Below are 19907 nucleotides of genomic sequence, written 5' to 3'. Positions count from 1 at the left end.
GAGCTGAAATTGTGCTGTGGAAAAGCAAGGGCCAGAGAGCTGTACTGCAGAGGAATTAAAGCAAGAATTAGCCATTTTTACAATAATCGAGAAATGAATTTCAAAACAACTTTTATTCTCCTGTTAGCACATTTCTGTTGTTAACCTTGGTGGGGAATGGTGGCGTGGAGGAGGGTGATGTCAGTGGTGAGGGCAGTAATGAGTGGTAGGCAAAAAGCCTACTTATAATGATGCTACTATTAGTTGCTGTTTGTCATCATCTCTCTTGTATCAATTGCACAGAAACAAAATTGCAGTAAACATCCTTAAATTAGAACTTTGAGATTCAATCATATACTTTGTACTTTGCCAATCAAAATACAGTTAATATTATTCGCAATGATTGACAAATATTGCTTAACTGTTAGCGTTGGTTTGCAAATTCTTTGGAAATTTAATAAAATTTAAACAACATGTGAAAAGCACAGCAACACCCCCATAACAATGACTAGCAACAGGGCTGCTTCTTGCGGTTGGACTTTCATTGAAATATTTAATTTCCCTAAGTTGTTTAGAGCATTCCATCATTATTTCTGTTTAGATTGATAAACCTGGCATGCTTTATTCATTCAATTCACATTACTGTGTTAGTGTATTCCTGGTCCATATGACTCTCCTAATTGCATCACCTAGACAGCTATCAAGAATAGAATGTGCTGGAGAACTCAGCAGGTCTGGCAGTATCTGTAAAGAGAGAAATAGATTTGACATCTCAAGTCCATGAGAAGATGCATTGGATTCGAAAGTTAACTCTGTTTCCTTCTCCACAGAGGCTGCCAGACCTTGCCAGACCTGCTGAGCTTCTGCGGCACTTCCTGTTTGTATTTCAAATCTCCAGCATCTGGAGTTTTTTTTTGCTTTAGCTGACAAGAACGTGTTCATTTGAAAGATTTGGTCAAATGAATATATATGGATAATTTTGCAAGTCTGTACTAATGGTGAGCAACTTTGCCCACTGACGTTGCAAATGAATAACTTGACAGGCACTACGAACATTCTTTCCAACCCATGGGTCCCATGGAATTAACCATTTGTCTTTTTCAAACTGGATTAGAAAATTTTCATAATTGGCCTCTTTTTGTAGAGCAGCAGTTCAAGATCTCCTGGTGAATACAGGGCACTTTTGCTCTGGTTAAACAATATTAAGGATGAACTGATTAGATCAGTTTATGACAGTTTAGGTAACAGAACTAACTGCAGTGATTACAAAAGAATTGTTGGAGCACCAGCCTTGACCACATCCTGCCGTTGATTGGCATTAGTTGTTTGGCTTGTTACTGTCAGCACAGCTGTAATGTAGCACAGCCTGACTCCAGATATAGCACTATTACAACAGAGCAACTTTTACAAGGTCAGTAACCAAATCAAGAAACTGGGTTTAGCTTCAAAGGAATAAATATGTTCTTCATATCCTGCGCAAAAATATTCTGGAGAAGACATGTTGCCAAGCATTTCAGAACACAATGAAAATGTAGTATCAACGCATGTTTGCATTTATACCATGTACACTTCCATGGAGGTGGGCACAATTATAACATTTAAAAGACAGCTATTGGGCATATGATTAGGAGGGGTTTAAAGGGAAATGGGCCAAATGCTGGCAAATGGAACAAGGTCAGATTGTGATGTCTGGTCAGCGCAGATAAATCTGTTTCCGTGCTTTGTGACTCTATGACGTGATATAAACCTACCATTGATATCTTACTGTTATGCATCAAAATGTGAAAGAATGGACCTGTAGCAGAATTGACTCATTTGTAACATATTGATTTGGGTGCCTGGAAAGTTCCAATCTGTAATAGTTAGTATCGTATATCTGCGTGTAAAATGTGGACGAAGCAAGATGGATTAGCCAGCTAGTGGTGTATTAATAAACACCTTCCATGTTTAATTTCTCTCACAGGCTGCAAGTATTCTGAAGATTTTTAATTGTATTGCAACGGCATCCACAATAGGTGTACAATGAATATTGTCATTTAGTAATTCATCAATACCATCCTCCCCAACATGGTCACACTGTTGCTGTCACGCTCACTGTCTCACTCACACACTCCCGCTCGCTGTCACTCTCACTCCCAAGCAGACTCAGTTAAAACTCCTCCTTTATGACTTTGCTAAATAATCCAATATGAAAGTAAAATACTAGATTACAGCCAAGGGCAAAATTATGCACAGGTTGTAAACAGAGCAGTGTCTTTCTGCCCAGAGTCCACACTTGGAAGGAGATAAAGTGGTAATTAGTGAACAAATGCAGTTTTAGTAACTGAACCTCTTCCCAATCCTGCAGCACTGTACATTGCTAAACTACTCTATTATTGTGTTTTTAAAAGGAGTGTGATTGCCCTTTAAGAAAAATTAACTAAAATAAGCCTGGTCATTGCAGAGCTGTAGTGAGCTATTATAGCCAATTACTCCAAATAGAACTTGAGCATATACATTAACCATGTTTAAGCTGTTCCTCATGCTGCACTGAACAACATAGTGCATCCTCAAAGTCAGTACTTTACTCAGCATCAGGGATCCGGGTTCTATTACAGTCTCTGTCCGTGCACATTCTCCCCGTGCCTGTGTGGGTTTCTTCCCACAGTCTAATGATGTGCTGATTAGGTGGATTAATCATGGAAAATGCAGGGTTACAGAGATAGGGAAGTCGGGGGCAGGGGCTTTTGGATGGGATATTCTTTGGAGGGTCATTGTGGAAGATGGGTCGAATGGCCTGCTTTCACACCATAGGGACTCTATGATTTCTATGAACCTTGCTGACTAATACCACTTCGATTATTTATTGTAGGCATCACCCATTCAGATTGTTGAAAATTTGAATTGCTAATGCGAATACACTGGAGAAAAGAATTACATGCCAACCAACATTTTCCTTTTTTAAAAATGCAGCACTGTGTTGGAACAAAAATATTAGCTTTTCCTGCCTCACCCTTTTGTCAAAACAATGAGCATGTCTAATACTTTTCATGTGAAAATCTGTATTAGGTCAAATTAAGTAGAATTCTCTACATTTCACTTTTGACTGTCACCTCAAGTTTCAAAGTCTTCTAATTTATTTATTAATTATGTCCCCTCCGCTCCTTTCAGAAAAAGATCTACAAGTACAAAAAGGTACTGAGTAACCCAAGTCGCTGGGAGGTTGTTTTGAAGGAGATTCGGACTCTGGTGGATATGGCACTTTTTTCACCTCTTCAGGATGATTCCATTCACCAGGCACCACTGGAGATAGTCTCTAAGCTTCTCTCAGAGGTATGGACCAACTGTTCCATTTTGGCACATACTATTTTAATCAAATTAACATCATTTCTGAGCCTCTTTTTTTAGTACCTACCAATTCTCTGTAGTTTTGAACAAAAAGTACAGAGCACTGGTTAACTTATTAACTTGTATCTTGTTAACTCTTACTAACATTCAAGAACAGATTTTGATAAACAATGCTCTTGGAAATTCCTATTTTTGGTCTCTGTCCCTTTTTGGTTATGATTGTAACAAGGTCAGCCAGATGGACCTCATAGAAATATTAATCTAGTCCAATCAGGGAACCTGGTTGACTGATTTTCTCAGGAGTGTCAGCGATTCTGCTGATTCTGAGAGCTGGCTCTGAGGGAGCTGGATGAGTGTCCAGGACTTTTCACATCTAACTAAAGGGGAATTTGGCGATTGGCCTTTGTGGAGTTATTTCAGGTTGGCCATTTCAGCTTCCTTGGATGTAGTTAGAACTGGGCCTGAACCTGTACAAAAGGCAGGACTTCAAGGGCTGTTCCTGGTCTCCCAGCTTACTTGCCTGATACACATCTCACCAGGTACCGATGTTCAATTAAACAAGGGCATGATTTCTGTGAAAGTTTCAGAATCCCAAAGTGGGGACCAAATGGGGGACCCGAGTCTGCGTCAGCAAGTCCAACACTGCAGTTTCCCAGAATCAGCCTGCAGTCTCTAGGTTCCTCACACTCTAGAAACTTGATGGGCCCACTGAGAGAGAGAGATGGACACTGCTGGGAGAGGTGGTCAATGTGTGAGAAGGTGTATAGAGATATAATACATTCAGTGGGGTGAAGCTGGTCGACAGCTGGGAGCAGAGGAACAACCCTTCTGTTGGATTACTGTGGGCCATTGCAGCCCTGCCAACATATCAAAGTATATACAGCTTTCCCTCAAATAACTAAAATATATTGACATCTCTATTAAAATAATTGTTGTGCAGAATGTCATTTACAATAGCCTGTAATACCTTTACTGCATTCTTATGTTGTGCAGAATTGAAAGCTGGCTGAGTTAAATTAAACACCTTTGTTAACTATAGCCAGTGTAACTTTTAAAATATAAGCAGCTAGTTTTAAGTTTCATTTTCCTTTTGTGTATCCTTCCAGAACCTCAAGCTAACAACCCAGGAGCATGAAAATATCATTGTGGTAAGTCTTTACGTAAGAGTGATGTTCGGAGAATTTTGTAAGCATAGAACCTGCAGAACCTTGAATATGTCTACAAGTTTGGTGCAAACTTTAGAGGTTAACACTTCCCAGCAAGGTTCCTTGCTTAAATAACTGATTAGATGTCTAGGCATGGTCTTCAGAGCACCTAATTCTCAATTCTCTAGTTTCTACTTTAATTAAGGGAAAGCCATTAGGGATTATTGGTTCAATACACTGAACCTCAAGTTTTTTTTTAATCAAATTTCTTACTTCTCGTGATGTTTCATGCTGGACTCCTTTACCTGAGCCTTTCTACCTTTTAACTAATACAAGACAGATAAAAACAAAGTTTACAGACATCCAATCATAGTAATTATCTCCAAACCTATGAGTATAACCTACTTGCAGTGCATTGGACCATCTCTTTCAGAGCAGTGGGAGAAAGTGGGAGTTTTGATGATGTGTTTGACCATTTTGTAAGATCCAATGTGTCAAATCTGCTCCTGGATATTTGCTTATCATCATATACATCATGCTGCTCAGTTGTCATTAAATGTGCAGGTAATCTTAATTGTTCCTCCACATTTTGAGGTTTTATCACATTTTTATATGCTTTGACAAAATTAGACATTGGCCTGAGATTCCTGTACTGGCAGTGTTGATTTGAATAATGCTTTTCTGATATTTTATAGTGAGAAGTATACAAGTGAAAGCTGAAAATGCTTTTAAAAGCACCAAATTATGCAATTCCTGTTGGAATGGGTTTGTCTCAAAGGAGTGCACCATATTCATCCAACTGTGCATTATCATTATTTACATTTTTGTAACACAGGAAAACAGGGCAATATTGCAGGAGTGTAGTCCAACAAAAAGTAATGCTGAGTGGAGAAAGGAAGTATTAGGGGAAAGCAACTAAGCACAACATTTGAAGAGGGCCCTGAATGCAGGGGAAAGAGGGGTTTTACGGAGGACCATGGGACTTCCATGGCCACTAGTGGTTGGCCAGAGAGATTGATTAGTATGGTGGAGTGGGTGGTAATTTGTCCGAGTTAGAGGAACATAAAAGTTGAGCTATAGAAGTGGCATGTCATAGACTATTATATTGGGGAGAGTCCAGGCCATGGAGGACCTTAAACTTAATTTGAGGCATTGGTGGACAGTGGTCCAGTGTCATTCAGTGACAATGGGGGTAATGAGTGAGCAGGATTTGGAATAGATGAGGACAAAGCAGAGTTTTTAATGAGCTCATATTTGTGATGAGGAGACATGTGATGCCATCAAGGGGAATATTAGAATAGTCAAGACTGGAAGTGTCAAAGGATTTGTTGAGGGTTTGTGACAAACCTGCTCCTTTAACAAGGTTATGATGTTCTTGGTTTTTTTACAGAGAGATCATAAATGACACAGACTCCAAGTCTGGAGGTGAGGGGTTTTAGGACCAATTTGATAATAGCTAACCGATACTGCCTCAGGCAGAAGGCTTTCAAGATTTAAAAAAAACACTTGTACAATGAAAGTGGAGTGAACAGTTCTCCCAGCTCAGCTTTGGTTTTTTAACAGTAGTGTGGAAAAAGCTACTGAACCCAAAGAAGTAGGTCCAGGCTGGTTCTCTCTCTCTCTCTCTCTCTCTCTCTCTCTCTCTGACTTTTCTCCTATAAGAACCTGTGTTTGATTTTACCTTTTGTGCCAAGATATTCTGTATTCTGTTCTCTTTTGTTTGTGCTTCATTTGGTAATTGTATAAATAGATTCTGTCTTGTTTAAATCTAAGTGGTGTGACCAGCTGATATTCTCCTGGAATATCCACTGTACACCTGCTTAAAGCAACCAGCAAAATTAGGGTCTGGGGCTACCTTCTTAAAATTTTTTTGGGGGGGCAGGTGTCTGGCCTAGTGCATAACAGATTTCACCAGCAGATCAGCTGACATGGAGGTGGAGATAGGCTGATAGTGTTTAAAGATGAGGTAGATAGATTTTAACAAATATTGATAATTTGAAGGGTACAAGGAACTGGCTTGAAAGAGGAGTTGAGACCTGAGGCAGATGACCCTTCGTCTTATTGAATGGTGGGAAGATTTGAGGGGTTCAAAGGCCTATTCCACTCCTTTACCTATTTCTTATGTTACGGATATTGAAGTAGGCGGTCTTTATGATGGCAAACCTGTGGTTCCAAAGCCTAGCTTGAGGTCAAACAAGAGTCCACATGTAGTAACTGTCTGGTGGAATCTGAGACAAAGTCTGGGGAGGGATTAGAATTGGCTGCAAAGCAACAGATTTTGTGGTAGGGGCCAAAAGCAAAAGTTTTGATCCTCTCAACACTTCATTGGAGTGAAAACTGGTTCATTGTTGTCGCAATATCAAATGAACAAGGTGGAGAATGAAGAGAATGTGTAAATCTGGGCTTATATTTTGTAACGTGTTCACATCTATGGCAGAGAGCTTTTCATTTCCACCAGTTGTAGATCTCTGCAGGAGCAGAGTTACAAAGCTGTTTGAGATTCTATTGTCGCTTAATGGCTGCTGTCTTTGCCTACATTACAGTCATTGCCTTCAAAGTTGACTTTTTGCCTGAAATGCTTTGAGATGCTTCAACATGATATCTCAGTATAAGTACAAAGAACATGCAGGCATATAGACCGTGCCATTCGAAAACTGCAATGTGAGCAACATATCTGGGTATTTGTTGAATTCATCTCCTTATTCTTAAAGAAATTAATCTGGAAATGTAATATAATGTTCAGAATTTGATGCCTATCATGATTAGGTGACATTGAGTGGAGTCAGTCTACATTGAGTCACTTGAAGCCAGATATTGCTGGTTCACTTGTACGTTTTATATCTTCACACTTAGTGCTTTTAATTTAGGGAAAGATGTGGAAGTAGCAGGCTGAGTATCAACCTGTTTGAACCACTTTGTGGACATTTCTTTGATGGCTTACTGGGTTCTAGAGTGGGACTTGAACTTGGACCTCCTGCCTGGTCCAGCAGTGGATACTGCTGGGGAAGGTGTGTCACTCAGAATTAATATTTGCCTTCCTGTGGGGTCACACTGGAAGGCAAAATAAAATGTTTGAGGACTACTGCTGTAGCCTGTGTTATGGAACGAAGCACATTGAAGATATTTATACTCACATATTTTGTTGTGATGTCATTTTCGGGGTGAGCCGGTGAGCAAATGGCATTAGACTGAAAATACTTTGCTACATGATTGCCTTTTTAAACCAAAAGCCAAACCGACTTAAATGTTTGATTTGCCCAAAGCAAGATTGTAGAATAATTCGAATGCCTTATTTCTGTCCCTTAGGCAATAGCACCTTTGCTGGAAAACAACCATCCTCCTCCTGATCTCTGCGAGTTTTTCTGCAAGGTACGTATTTATACATCATTGTTTGTCAATACTTGTTCGGATAGAGGCCAGAACAGATCTTTTGCTACACAATTTGATTCAAATTTGCATTTGCTGCCAATCACTGAGGCGAGCGGCATAATTTTTTTTGTACTAGACTTAGCTGTTAATTGAAGCAAATTACATGGAAATATACATCATCTTGCAAATGCAAAATTTAATCTCCGTAACCATCACTACATTATTAAACAAGTACACTCTAAAGGATTCCCTTGGGGTGTCTGGTTGTACAGAAGTGGAGAAAGCAGGGTCTCTCGGATTGCTCACCTTAGAGTAAAGAAGATTAAGGGGAGATGTTCAAAATGAAGAGCTTTGATGGCAGAAGGGCCAGTAACCGGAGCTTATAGATTTAAAATATTTGGTAAAAGAGACAAAGGTAAGATGAGTAAACAGTATTTTAGACAGCCAGGTCTGATGGTCAGTAATATACTCTCTGTGAGGGCAATGGAACCAGATTCAGTAGTAACTTTGATTAGTAAATTGGATATGTACTTGCAAACAAAATCTTGATAGCAGAATAGGACAAATTGGATAGTTTTACAAAGGGTCGGTGAAGAACAAAGAGCCAATAGCCTGCACCTCTGCTTTATGGTTCTATGATCGCATGCTCCACGTAGATTGAGTTTCAAAGGTGTTCTTCTTTTGCAGCATTGCAGGGAACGGCCTCGATCGATGGTTGTCATAGAAGTGTTCACACCTGTGGTTCAGAGAATCCTCAAGCATAATATGGTATGTTTTGTACTCAATCCATATCACACATATTCAGAGCTTCCATGGTTGAAAAATATCTCTCCTGATTGATAACTATAAGGATTCTTTCTTAGTCTGACCTGTTAATGCAAATGAAACTTCTCAATTCTCCAGAATGAGCAAATACAGCTTAGAATACACCGCAGAACTAATCGCTCAATTGTGGCTGAAACAGATTGGTTAGATTTTGTAGCTTGAAAATATAGTGTCTTCAAGCTTCAGCAGACAAAATTATAGTGTTAATGGAGAGACTTAGACTTTGTCAGCACTTTGATCTCACCGTGTCATATAGGAATCCCAGTGATGTTCTCATGCTCGCTAAATTCAGAGTTATGATTAGATTAGATTCCCGACAGTGTGGAAACAGGCCCTTTGGCCCAACCAGTCCACACCGACCCTCCGAAAAGTAACCCACCCAGACCCACTTCCCTCTGACTAATGCACCTAACACTACAGGCAATTTAGCTTGGCCAATTCACCTAACCTGCACATCTTTGGACTGTAGGAGGAAACCGGAGCACCTGGAGGAAACCAATACAGACACTGGGAGAATGTGCAAACTCCACACAGAGAGGCTGGAGTTGAACCTAGGACCCTGGCGCTGTGAGGTGGCTGTTTGACATCATAGGATCATAAGACTTAGGAGCAGGCCATTTGGCCCTTTGAGCCTGCCCCACAACTCAATAAGATCATGGCTGATCTCATTGTCATTTAAATTCCTCTTTTGGGTCTGTCCTGTATAACACTTGACTCCCTTTTTATTGAAAAATCTACCAATGGGAACATTAGCATTACATGATTAGTATAGAGTTCCTGGTGGAAAACAGAACATTAAATACATATAGGTAGTTCTATAACATGCTGGCTGTGTTCTTGTGCAACCCTGCATTATAGGAAACTTGTCCTTTACAAACAGAGCATAAAGTATTGATAATGTAATCGCATTTTAAAAGTTTGTGCTTCAGAAACAGTGTCCCCAATTTGTCATTCGCTTTACAGTGAACTTGTGTTAAAGAAATGCACATTATAGCAGAATGACCTGTCTATAACAATAATATTGCAAAGCTCATGCACCTACCTCAAAATGTCACAGCATTTGGTCCTGTTTTTCTGTCAACACATATCCTTGTATATTATAATGTCACTCAATTTCACTATCAGTTGTGAAGATCTTTCATTACTAATTGCAAGGTCTGAGCATCACTGTCAAGGCGAACAATCGTTGACCATCCCTGGCTGTTATTGAGTCGGTGATGATGAACTACATCCTGAGCGATGTAGTTCTTGCTAACAACTACATAATTTGCTACCCTGTTTGAGTGGACATTTAAGGCTAGAATCCTCTCCATTTCTCCAAGGGCATCATGTATCACAATCTTGAGTAAGGCAGTCAATTAAGAGGCCACATCTGCATTCATTAAACATTTAGGACTGACGAGGCAGGAGGACCACTATGAGCTGGCATGTGAAGGAAGCCTGCAGTTGTTGTGTAATCACAGACTGGGGGCACCAGAGAGACTAGCACAATCAGAGGGATCTGAGGAGGAAGGGGCACAGCACGCTTACTGGTGACAGGCTCCACAAGATTGTGATCCAAAGCCAGACTGCTGCACATATTTGAGTGAAGGCATCCTGTCTGTGTGACAGTAATTGCAGATCGAATGTAATCCTCAAGCCATTGGGTTCAGCCATGTACCTTTTGCCTCCTTTGAGCAGTCAAGTCATGCATGTTGTGGGCAGCCCCAATTGGCACTGGGAAAACAGGAATGCTGCAGTAAAATCCACCTAATCACCAACACAAGTGTTTAGCTGTGCAGATTGGTGCTCACACCTCAATATCTGTATCTGAGAAAAGTCTTTTGGGGAGCTCACCCAACAGACATCTCTGCAACACTTTGATTCTATGCCTCCCTGCAGCGTAGCCTCCAACTCTACGTTGCAGGTGAAGAAAATTCTGGCCCAAGAATCAAGTGTGTTGATCTGGGTCAGTAATCTTACTGGATCAGATTGGATAAAGATGACTGGTTTCTTTCCATGAAATATGATGGCATGTTTAGGTTTTTAATCTGGATTCATAGTTTCACAGTCACTTATGGCAAGCTTTCACTCTTAGGTGGCTCTGTTGAGTGAATTTATTTTGTCGACAACTTGGAGTGTGACAATGCTGTCAGAGAGTCATAGAGATGTATAGCATGGAAACAGACCCTTCGGTCCAACTCGTCCATGCCGACCAGATATCCTAACCCAATCTAGTCCCATTTGCCAGCACAGTCCCATTTGAACAAGTTGATTAGGGATAGTCAGTATGGTTTTTTTGAAGGGTGGGTCATGCCTCACAAACCTTATTGAGTTCTTTGAGAAGGTGATCAAACAGGTGGATGAGGGTAAAGCAGTTGATGTGGTGCATATGGATTTCAGAAAGGCGTTTGATAGGTTTCCCCGGTAGGCTATTGCACAAAACATGGAGGAGGCATGTGATTGAGGCTGATTTAGCAGTTTTGATCAGAAGTTGGCTAGCTGACAGAAGGCAGAGGGTGGTGGTTGATGGGAAATGTTCATCCTGGAGCTCACTTACTAGTGATGTACCCCAAGGATTTGTTTTGGGGCCACTGCTGTTTGTCATTTTTATAAATGACCTAGCTGAGGGTACAGAAGAATGGGTTAGTAAATTTGTGAATGATTCTAAGCTCAGTGGAGTTGTGGATAGTGCTGAAGGATGTTGCAGGGTACAGAGGGACATAGATGAGTTGTAGAGCTGGGCTGAGAGGTGGCAAATGGAGTTTAATGTGGAAAAGTGTGAGGTGATTCACTTTGGAAGGAGTAACAGGAATCTTGGTTAAAAATCACACAACACCAGGTTATGGTCCAACAGGTTTATTTGGAAGCAGTAGCTTTCAGAGCGCTGCTCCTTCATCAGTTGGTTGGTAGATTCTTGGTATTGTAGATGAGCTGAGAGAAAATTTAAGGGCATTTAAATGGTCATTGGATAGACATATGGATGAAAATGGAATAGTGTAGGATAGATGGGCTTCACATTGGTTTCACAGGTTGGCACAATATCGAGGGCTGAAGAGCCTGTACTGTGCTGTAATGTTCTGTGTTCTACTTGGCCCATATCCCTCTAAATCCTTCCTATTTTCATGGAGTTGTAGAATCCCGAAAGTGTGGAAGCAAGCCATTTGGTCCAACAAGTCCACACAGACTCGCTGAAGAGTAATCCACCCAGAGCCATTCCCCTACCCAATTACTCAACATTTCCCATGACTAATACTCCTAGCCTACACATCCCTGAACACTATGGGCAGCCTAAGGCAACCCACACAGACACAGGGAGAATATGCAAACTCCGTACAAGCAGTCGCCCAAGGCTGGAATTGAACCCGGTCCCTAACGCTGTGAAGCAATGGTGCTAACCACTGAGCCACTGTAATTTTAGAGTAATAGAGATGTGCAGCATTGTAACAAACTCTTTGGTCCATCTTGTACATGCTGACCAGATATCCTAAATTAATCCTGTCCTATTTGCCAGCATTTGGCCCAAATCCCTTTCAGCCCTTCCTATTCATCTAACTATCCGGATGCCTTTTAAATGTTATAATTGTACAAGCCTCCACCACTTCCTCTTGTAGCTCATTCTACCCTCTGTGTGAAAACATTGCCCCTTAGGTCTCTTTTATATCTTTCCCCTCTCACCCTAAACCTTTGCATTCTAGTTCTGGACTCCCCCACCCCAGGGAAAAGACCTTGTCGATTTATCATATTCATGTTCCTATCTGATAGGAAGGAGATCAGAATTGCATGCAATATTCCAAAACTGGCCTAACCAATGTCCTATACAGCCACAACATGACCTCCCAACTCCTGTACCCAATACTCTGATCAATAAAGAAAAGCATACCAAATGCCGCTTTCGCTATCCTATCTACCTGCGACTCTACTTTCAAGGAACTGTGAATCTGCACTCCAGGGGGTATCTTTGTTCAGCAGCACTCCCCAGGACTTTACCATTAAGTGTACAAATCCTGCTCTGATCATTTTAATAAGGTTATTTTGTCCTTGGTTTTTTCCAAGAGAGGTCATAAAGGCAAAGGTGTCGAAATGTCTGGGAAAGAGCCTAGTTTAGCAATGGCAGAGGAGTGGTCAGTTCTCCCAGTTTATTTTAGTTGTAACAGTGAGAAGCTGTCGTACTCCAGACAAAGGTTCCATGCTAATTCTTGCCTGAACTTTCTCTCTGAAATCTCTCCTGCCTGTAAGAACCTGTGTTTGCATTTACCTTTTGCCAAGGGGTATGTCAATGGGATGTTATGGGAATTGGAACAGCTCCTTAGTTAAGTTGTTCTATTGAGTCGGTCGAGTTTTCAAATAGTTGTTATTCTAAGTTCTGTTTTATTTTGTGCATGTTTTAAATATTGCATTTAAATAAATTCTGTTTTGCTTAAAGCTGAGTGGTTTGACCAACTGCATCAGTCCTGGAATATCCACTGCACATCTGCCTCTTAAAATAAGAAGAGTTAGGTTCTGGACTACCCTAATAACATAATTTGACTCGGGTCTGACCTGATCCATAACAGGGGAACAACTGAAGTGACATGGGCAATTTACTTGTTCACTTTAAACCTTGCTTGAGTATTACCTATTATGCAAACCTATAAAATTTCTAATTCTCGAAAAAGAAATTGCTATCTAAATTGTTTGTCATGTAACTTGTAGTTACATTGCAGGGTTCAGAATTTTATTTTTAAACTATAATTCAATGCTCTGGCTGAACTGGGACACTGTCATATTCGGAAGTTTGAGCATGCCTCCCTGAGCCTAGATTAGATACACTGAGTCATACATATGTGCAAAACAAAAATGCAATGATTTGGGACACTCCCAAAGGAAAACAAAAGAGCCAGTTCCCATACAACAGTCAAAAATTGCAACAATATGCAAACTTTAACAATAGAGAGGCATCATGTCTGCAACAATGGTTGAAACTAGGGACATTGGGAAAATTGGAAACCATAGCAGAACCCTCTGTTCTTGTTTCATGCCAACGGAAGATATTCTGTTTTACAGGCCTTATTTCATACGCAGAATAATGCCCTTAATGGAAGGGGGATCGTGCAGATACAACCTGGTCATGATTCCTTCTGCCACAGTTCAGTGTTTGCAATGTGTTCGAATTGCTCATTACCTTTCCATCATATCAAATCATAAATATAATCATGGAGACCTGAATTTGGGATGCAATAAATTAGTGGTTTGAGACAAGTTGTGTGTAGCATGCTTAAAAGGACAGAGTCATTTTAGATGTTTGATTGCAAAGTTTTCTACCATCGGGTTTTCCTTACCACGTGAGCAGGACTGTCGAATTCTAATAGATAGAGATTGCTTGCTATGACTGATCGATAGCTCCAGTATTATTTGTATAATTTAACCATTAGGATAGTGAAAAGAAGACCAGATGCACTTAAAACATGTTTTTTGGGGGCTGTCAACAGCTGCTTATATGTTCGCACAAAAGAGCAGTATGTTCAACAATAACCATAAGAAGAAACACAGCCATAGATGGGGTTCTTGTTTTTCTCTGAGGTTTTATAGTTATAAATTAAATAGTTTATACTATAACCAAATATCAAATACTGGTGAATTGGGTACTTAAATCTTTAACAAGGTTAACGATGCTAGAGGTGAAGTCAGCATGTTGATTTAATGGAATATACGTAGGTGGACAAGACAGAATACAGTATTGCTGCAGAGGCCAAGGATTACATTCTCCAATTTTTTTTTGTTCTGTTGTTATTGGCAGTGTAGTAGTGCAGTTGGTTCATAGTTTGCCGGCAACCAAAGTAAAATATGTCCTGGTGGAATTGCTGTTGAATTTTCTTTGGCATTGAAAGGAAGGAATATTTATTAAAATGGAAGAGTTTCATTTGCCCTTTCCTGTATAATTGAATATAGTTTGACCACAGTGTATTAAATTCCAGAATTAGAGAAACCTAATGTTAACTGTGTGAAGAACAGCTCAAAAATGGATTATATTTTGAATGTTACATGGAAACTATTTTAAGTTTCTTTGCACAAGTTGTATGAAAGTGTACTACAACACTGTTTCAAAAGACCATATAAAACCCAAGTGATATTTAACAATTTCTAAATCTTGGAAATCATTAGGAATTTGGCCCAATGGTTGGCAGTCACAGGGGAAGGTGCCTAAAGAATGACTTCTTGTCAGAGAATTGATGTAAGATGCAACATTGCATAGTCTGGGGTTTTCTTTGTTATTTATCTAGCCTTTGCCACGTTTGATGAAGTAATATTGATGGTAAAACTTTTTTTTAAAAAAATGAAGTCAGAAGTGTAGTAGATTACACTCCACTTACCTCAATGATTGCAGCTCCAACAACGCTGAAGAAGCTTGACATTATCTCGGACAAAGCAGCTCACTTGTTTGGCACCCTATCCACCACCTTTACATTCATTCCCTTCCCGACCAATGCACAGTTTTCCAGAGTGGACTATCTGTGAGATGCACTATATTACCTCACCAACATTCCTCTGACAGCACCTGTTAAATCCATGACCTCTGGCACCCAGAAGGACAAGAGCATTGGAGCACCATCACTTACAGTTCCCTCAAAGCCACACACCATCCTGATTTGTAACTATATCAATCAATGACTGATTAGGCATTTCATAGCAAAGGCAATGCTAATGGTTGGTGCTAGAAGCCATGGTATATGGGTACCAATGCATAGGACCTCAAACTCTATTTGATGCTATTGTTAGTGACAAGCTGAATTGCTAAAATGGTTATAATGCTGCTGGACATGTAATGTAGAGGATTGAAATTATGATCAAGATGAGTTCAGATCTCAAAAAAAGCACCCAGGAGTCTTGAACTAAATTAAATGATTAAATAATCTGATATGAAAAGCTACCACTGGTAATGATGGCCTTGAAACTAACAGATTATCAATAAGAATGCTAATATGGCTCACCAGTGTGTATAGCTATATGGCCACTCAGTCAGGTGATGGTCAATAAGTGTTAGCGTTACCAGTGATGTGCACATTGCAAGAATGAATTAAAAAATAGAAATACTTCAGGCCCATCTGAAGTAAAGCATATGGTTGCAGAGTAAATTGCACCCAAAATACACTTGATTTTGCATTGAATGAGAAGTTTCAATGAAATAAATTCAGAAAATCACAAACCAATACATCATCAATGAATGCAATCTTATAGAGGTCTGAAGTGCCCAGGCTATGCCAGGATTTGTGGCAGAATTGATTGAGACATCCAGTGAGGCCTGTCTTGAACATCTCGCTTTATCTTTTGACAAGCTGCGAAGTGGATTTCTTACCAGGCAGCAGTGATTTGCCAGTCGGGTTGCACTGTTAATAAATGCCTTTATTAACAGTGCAACCCGACCTTTTGCCCACCTGTGGCCTGTTGTCTTCTGTAAACAGAAATAGGGAGGGATTGAGTGAGGTGAAAGTTGTTGGCACCGCTGTTGCGGCTGGTGAAGGTTGTCATCAAATGATGAGATGCTCTGGGCAACTGAGTCCCCAATGCAGAGGCCATGCTGAGTTAGTGAAGTGGGGAATCGCGACTTGAGTGAGGGAAGGTGTTACAGGCAATGGCGAGGATGACAGACTAGTAGGTGGTGGGTACAACAGCAGAGAGAGTGAGGTCGCAGGGAAAAGAGTACATCACTCAGTGACCTCATAATGGCACAGCTGTCCATTCCTCCATACTGCGCAGGCGGAACTGACCCATGGGGTGACCTCAGACCAGGCTGCCAGGGTTTGATGGCTTGTCCTTTGCTTGGGAAAGACAATGCCCCTCCTTTGCACCAAGCTTTCCTCCAGCACCTCCAGGTCCCTAATGGAGAATAATGCCACCACCTACCCCTTCTCAAACATTAGTTTCTGTCTTTGACTGAGCAGGGATGCCAGTGCTTGTCTGCGTACACAACAGTCTTTTAAATATGGTGTGGGTACCAGGGTTGCTGCTCTTCTTAGTGGGAATGCAACAAGTGGCCAGTGGTCCTGGGAATGGTGCATGATGAGATGGGGCTAAAATTGGACATAAGAGAATTCAGAGGGGCGGGGTATATAGTTAATGAGTTAGAAAAATACAATGAGGAGTCTTGTCCAACCTCATGGCAAGAATCTCTCCAAAAAATACGATGCAACTCACACTTCATCAAAAAAAATAAGGCATTAGCCTGTTTTTTTTTACCCCCTCTCACTCCTTTCACTGAGAATGTAATCCCTAATGTATTTACAAACAGTGACCCAGTACAGTTTTATTACTACAGCTGAAAATAAGTATATCGTCATTGTATGCTCATACTTTGTGTACTGATGTTGACCAGTTACCATAGGACCATAAGATGTGGGAAGAAAGACGAAAGAATTACGAGCAGGAATAGAGTATATTTAGCCCCTCAAACCTGCATTGTTATTCCTAAGATCATAGCCTGTCTTCTAACTTGACTCCACTTTCCTGCTGGATTCCCTTATCCCTTGATCCCAAAGATCTATCAGTTTCAGCTTTAAGTTCACGCTACAAATTTACTCAATGTTTAGTAAAATATTAGATGATTAACCACTGAAGAATTCATACATGTCAGTGCTGGCTTTTCTGAGAGCAGCAGCGTTTACTTCTGAAGCAGATTTGAGTCAGTTGAAGTTGTGGTTTGGCTTGGAAGACATGATTTGCCTTGTTAATTTTTTTGGGTGGGAATAGGAGGACAGAAGAATTCAAATGCACCAGGCCAGCTTGCTTAAGGCCATTCCTTTTTCTCCAAAGCAGCAATGGAGTAATAGGAGGTTTACAATATTCCAAACAGGAAATTGCATATTGCTCCAAAAATTGATTAGGTTGGTTAATCAGTCACTACAAACTGTGTGATTCATTAAACAGTGCACAATTGACAGTTAAATGGTGCTTGTTTTTCCCATACTTTAACCTTTTGCCTCCACAAATTCAGTTGTTTTATTTTATCCCTTCTATACTCTTGTTCCTCATTAACTTTAGAAAATATTTCAGTTCCTTTGCTCTTTGCATACTACATTCAGAGATAAAGCTACTGTTTTTCTGATTCATTATTCTTTTGCTTCTTGGAAGAGATATTTCTTTTTGACTTGTTCCAACAAGCATTGCTTTGATCCGTGGAATAGTCATGGGATGGAATCTTCCTGGTACCTTGGAGTCAAAGGATGTGAGGAAAATAGCACAATACCCAGTCAGGATGCTTCCCTGATGGTCTCCTCCTTCTGGGTAAATGTCCGAAGATGATCTGCCACGTGAGTTGGCCGCTTCCTTCATGCCATGGAGATGGTAGCCAGTGGCTCCACATATTGCCACAATCGAGGACTATTAATCCAAGCTGTCAGAACTTCCCTGATGATGAATAGGTTCCTCTCTGAGACCAGAGCCCAGCAACTATTTTGGGGGAAGTCTACAGTCAGCAGGTTGAATAGCTGCCATATGGTCTTTCCAAACTCTGAGTAACACATCCATAACGCCACAACAGCTGCATTTATAGCCACAATCGCTTCTGGTCCCGACATCTCTGGGCCTTTCGCCTTGACCATCCAAGAGCATCTCCATTTTGAAGTGTCCTCAAGCTGGATTACCCCTTTAACATTGTCAACCCCTCTTCAGAGTCATGTGTGTGTGGAGGTGGGGGATGGGTAGTTGGGGTGTTCAGTGTTGCAGGCCCCTATTGCATCACAGTCCCACTGAACCATCCTTAATTGATTAGATTAGATTACTTACAGTGTGGAAACAGGCCTTTTGGCCCAACAAGTCCACACCAACCCACCGAAGCGCACCCACCCAGACCCATTCCCCTATGTTTACCCCTGCACCTAACACTACGGGCAATTTAGCCAGGCCAATTCACCTGACCTGCACATTTTTGGATTGTGGGAGGAAACTGGAGCAGACATGGGGAGAATGTGCAAACTCCACACAGTCAGTCGCCTGAGGCGGGAATTGAACCCGGGTCTCTGGCGCTGTGACGCAGCAGTGCTAACCACTGTGCCACCGTCCGGCCACAATTAGCAATTGCAGAAGCATTTATATGACCAGTTCCAGTAAGATTGCAATATTATGTGGATTGTAGACACTGGCAGAGCTAGGAGCTGGAAATATTCCCAACCTTCCATGATCTTCTGTGTTGGGAATATTCTGCCTACACAGAGGTGTAACCTGTTAGGAACGTAAATCCATCATAGAACTGAATCTCCCTTAAAGGGGTCCACAGATGAAGTTGCAACCTGCAACTAGTTCTATTTCTGGTTCTTTTTGTTCATCACAGCCTTTGAAAATTATAGGATAGATGAATAAATTCAAGAATTGATATGACCAAAATGGACTCTTGTCTGTTGGCTACACAGAGAGATGTGGTCTCCATAATTTTTATTTATTATAATTGATGAGCTTACATATTTGAATATGTTACAAATTGCATTACCAAAGCAATCAAAATACTTTGACTCCAGGTTGATGTGACAACAGAAAGCAATGCTGCAAAGCCTATGGATTTCAGTGAAATAAAGAACAATCCAAGCAGATTAGTAGATGTGGAGAAAGTGTGAATGCTTGTACCATTATAGTTGGGTCATCTTGCAAAACCATTGGTATAAGAAATAGTACATTTGGTCACCTCACTTCCACTAAAAAAATGCATTGTAATCTATTGGATCCTTTTAATACATAATACAGGAAGGGTAACTTATGAATAGATTTGTTTTGCAATGTCTTATTAAATTGACGAACTCTAAATACATGGCTGTGACGATAAAGTCTAGCCCCAGTAAGCAATTACTTCACATATTACAAAGATTTGCTGTGCATGAGCAGACTTTCATCTGTCACTGCAATCAAGCATGAGCAGTGAAGTTGTATTTGCAATTTCAATTACCTTGAGGCATGGATTATTGACAAATACTTGACTCTGGCCTTAACAATTGCCACTTTGAGCTCAGACAGATTCACACCCGATCTCTGATAGTATAGTGGTGACTTGGCAAAAGTTTCAGAAAAATATCAAGCTTCCAGATCCACCCAATGTGGCCTTGAGCGATTCGAAATTTTTGTTTTAAATGTAAATTTTCTAATGGGCTATTAATCAGATAATATAACATTAGTACTAGCCAAACATCTTCAACACATCTATCATATCCCTTAATTGTCTTGTGGTATGGCCAAGCTGTGAGCCCACTTGGAGCCTGACATTAGAAGTTCACCACTTGAGGTAGTGAGTAAGGGGCATACTTTATGGAAGTATATTTC

General features: G+C 40.6%; 1 protein-coding gene across 2 annotated transcripts in view; it reads left to right on the top strand.

Annotated features, from left to right (window-relative positions):
• Nucleotides 1-19907, top strand: part of cmip (c-Maf inducing protein) — a 222347-nt gene that overhangs the window by 148564 nt on the left and 53876 nt on the right. For both annotated transcript variants that reach the window (XM_072595955.1, XM_072595956.1), the window contains exons 4-7: nucleotides 3130-3291; nucleotides 4413-4454; nucleotides 7758-7820; nucleotides 8508-8588. In XM_072595955.1, the coding sequence (XP_072452056.1) occupies nucleotides 3130-3291; nucleotides 4413-4454; nucleotides 7758-7820; nucleotides 8508-8588 (348 nt within the window). The remainder of the gene's footprint in view (nucleotides 1-3129; nucleotides 3292-4412; nucleotides 4455-7757; nucleotides 7821-8507; nucleotides 8589-19907) is intronic.

Source organism: Chiloscyllium punctatum, chromosome 26 (assembly GCF_047496795.1).
Source record: "Chiloscyllium punctatum isolate Juve2018m chromosome 26, sChiPun1.3, whole genome shotgun sequence".
Lineage (NCBI taxonomy): Eukaryota > Metazoa > Chordata > Chondrichthyes > Orectolobiformes > Hemiscylliidae > Chiloscyllium > Chiloscyllium punctatum.
The sequence above is the reverse complement of the archived record's forward strand: the minus strand, read 5'-3'. Positions and strand labels throughout refer to the sequence as shown.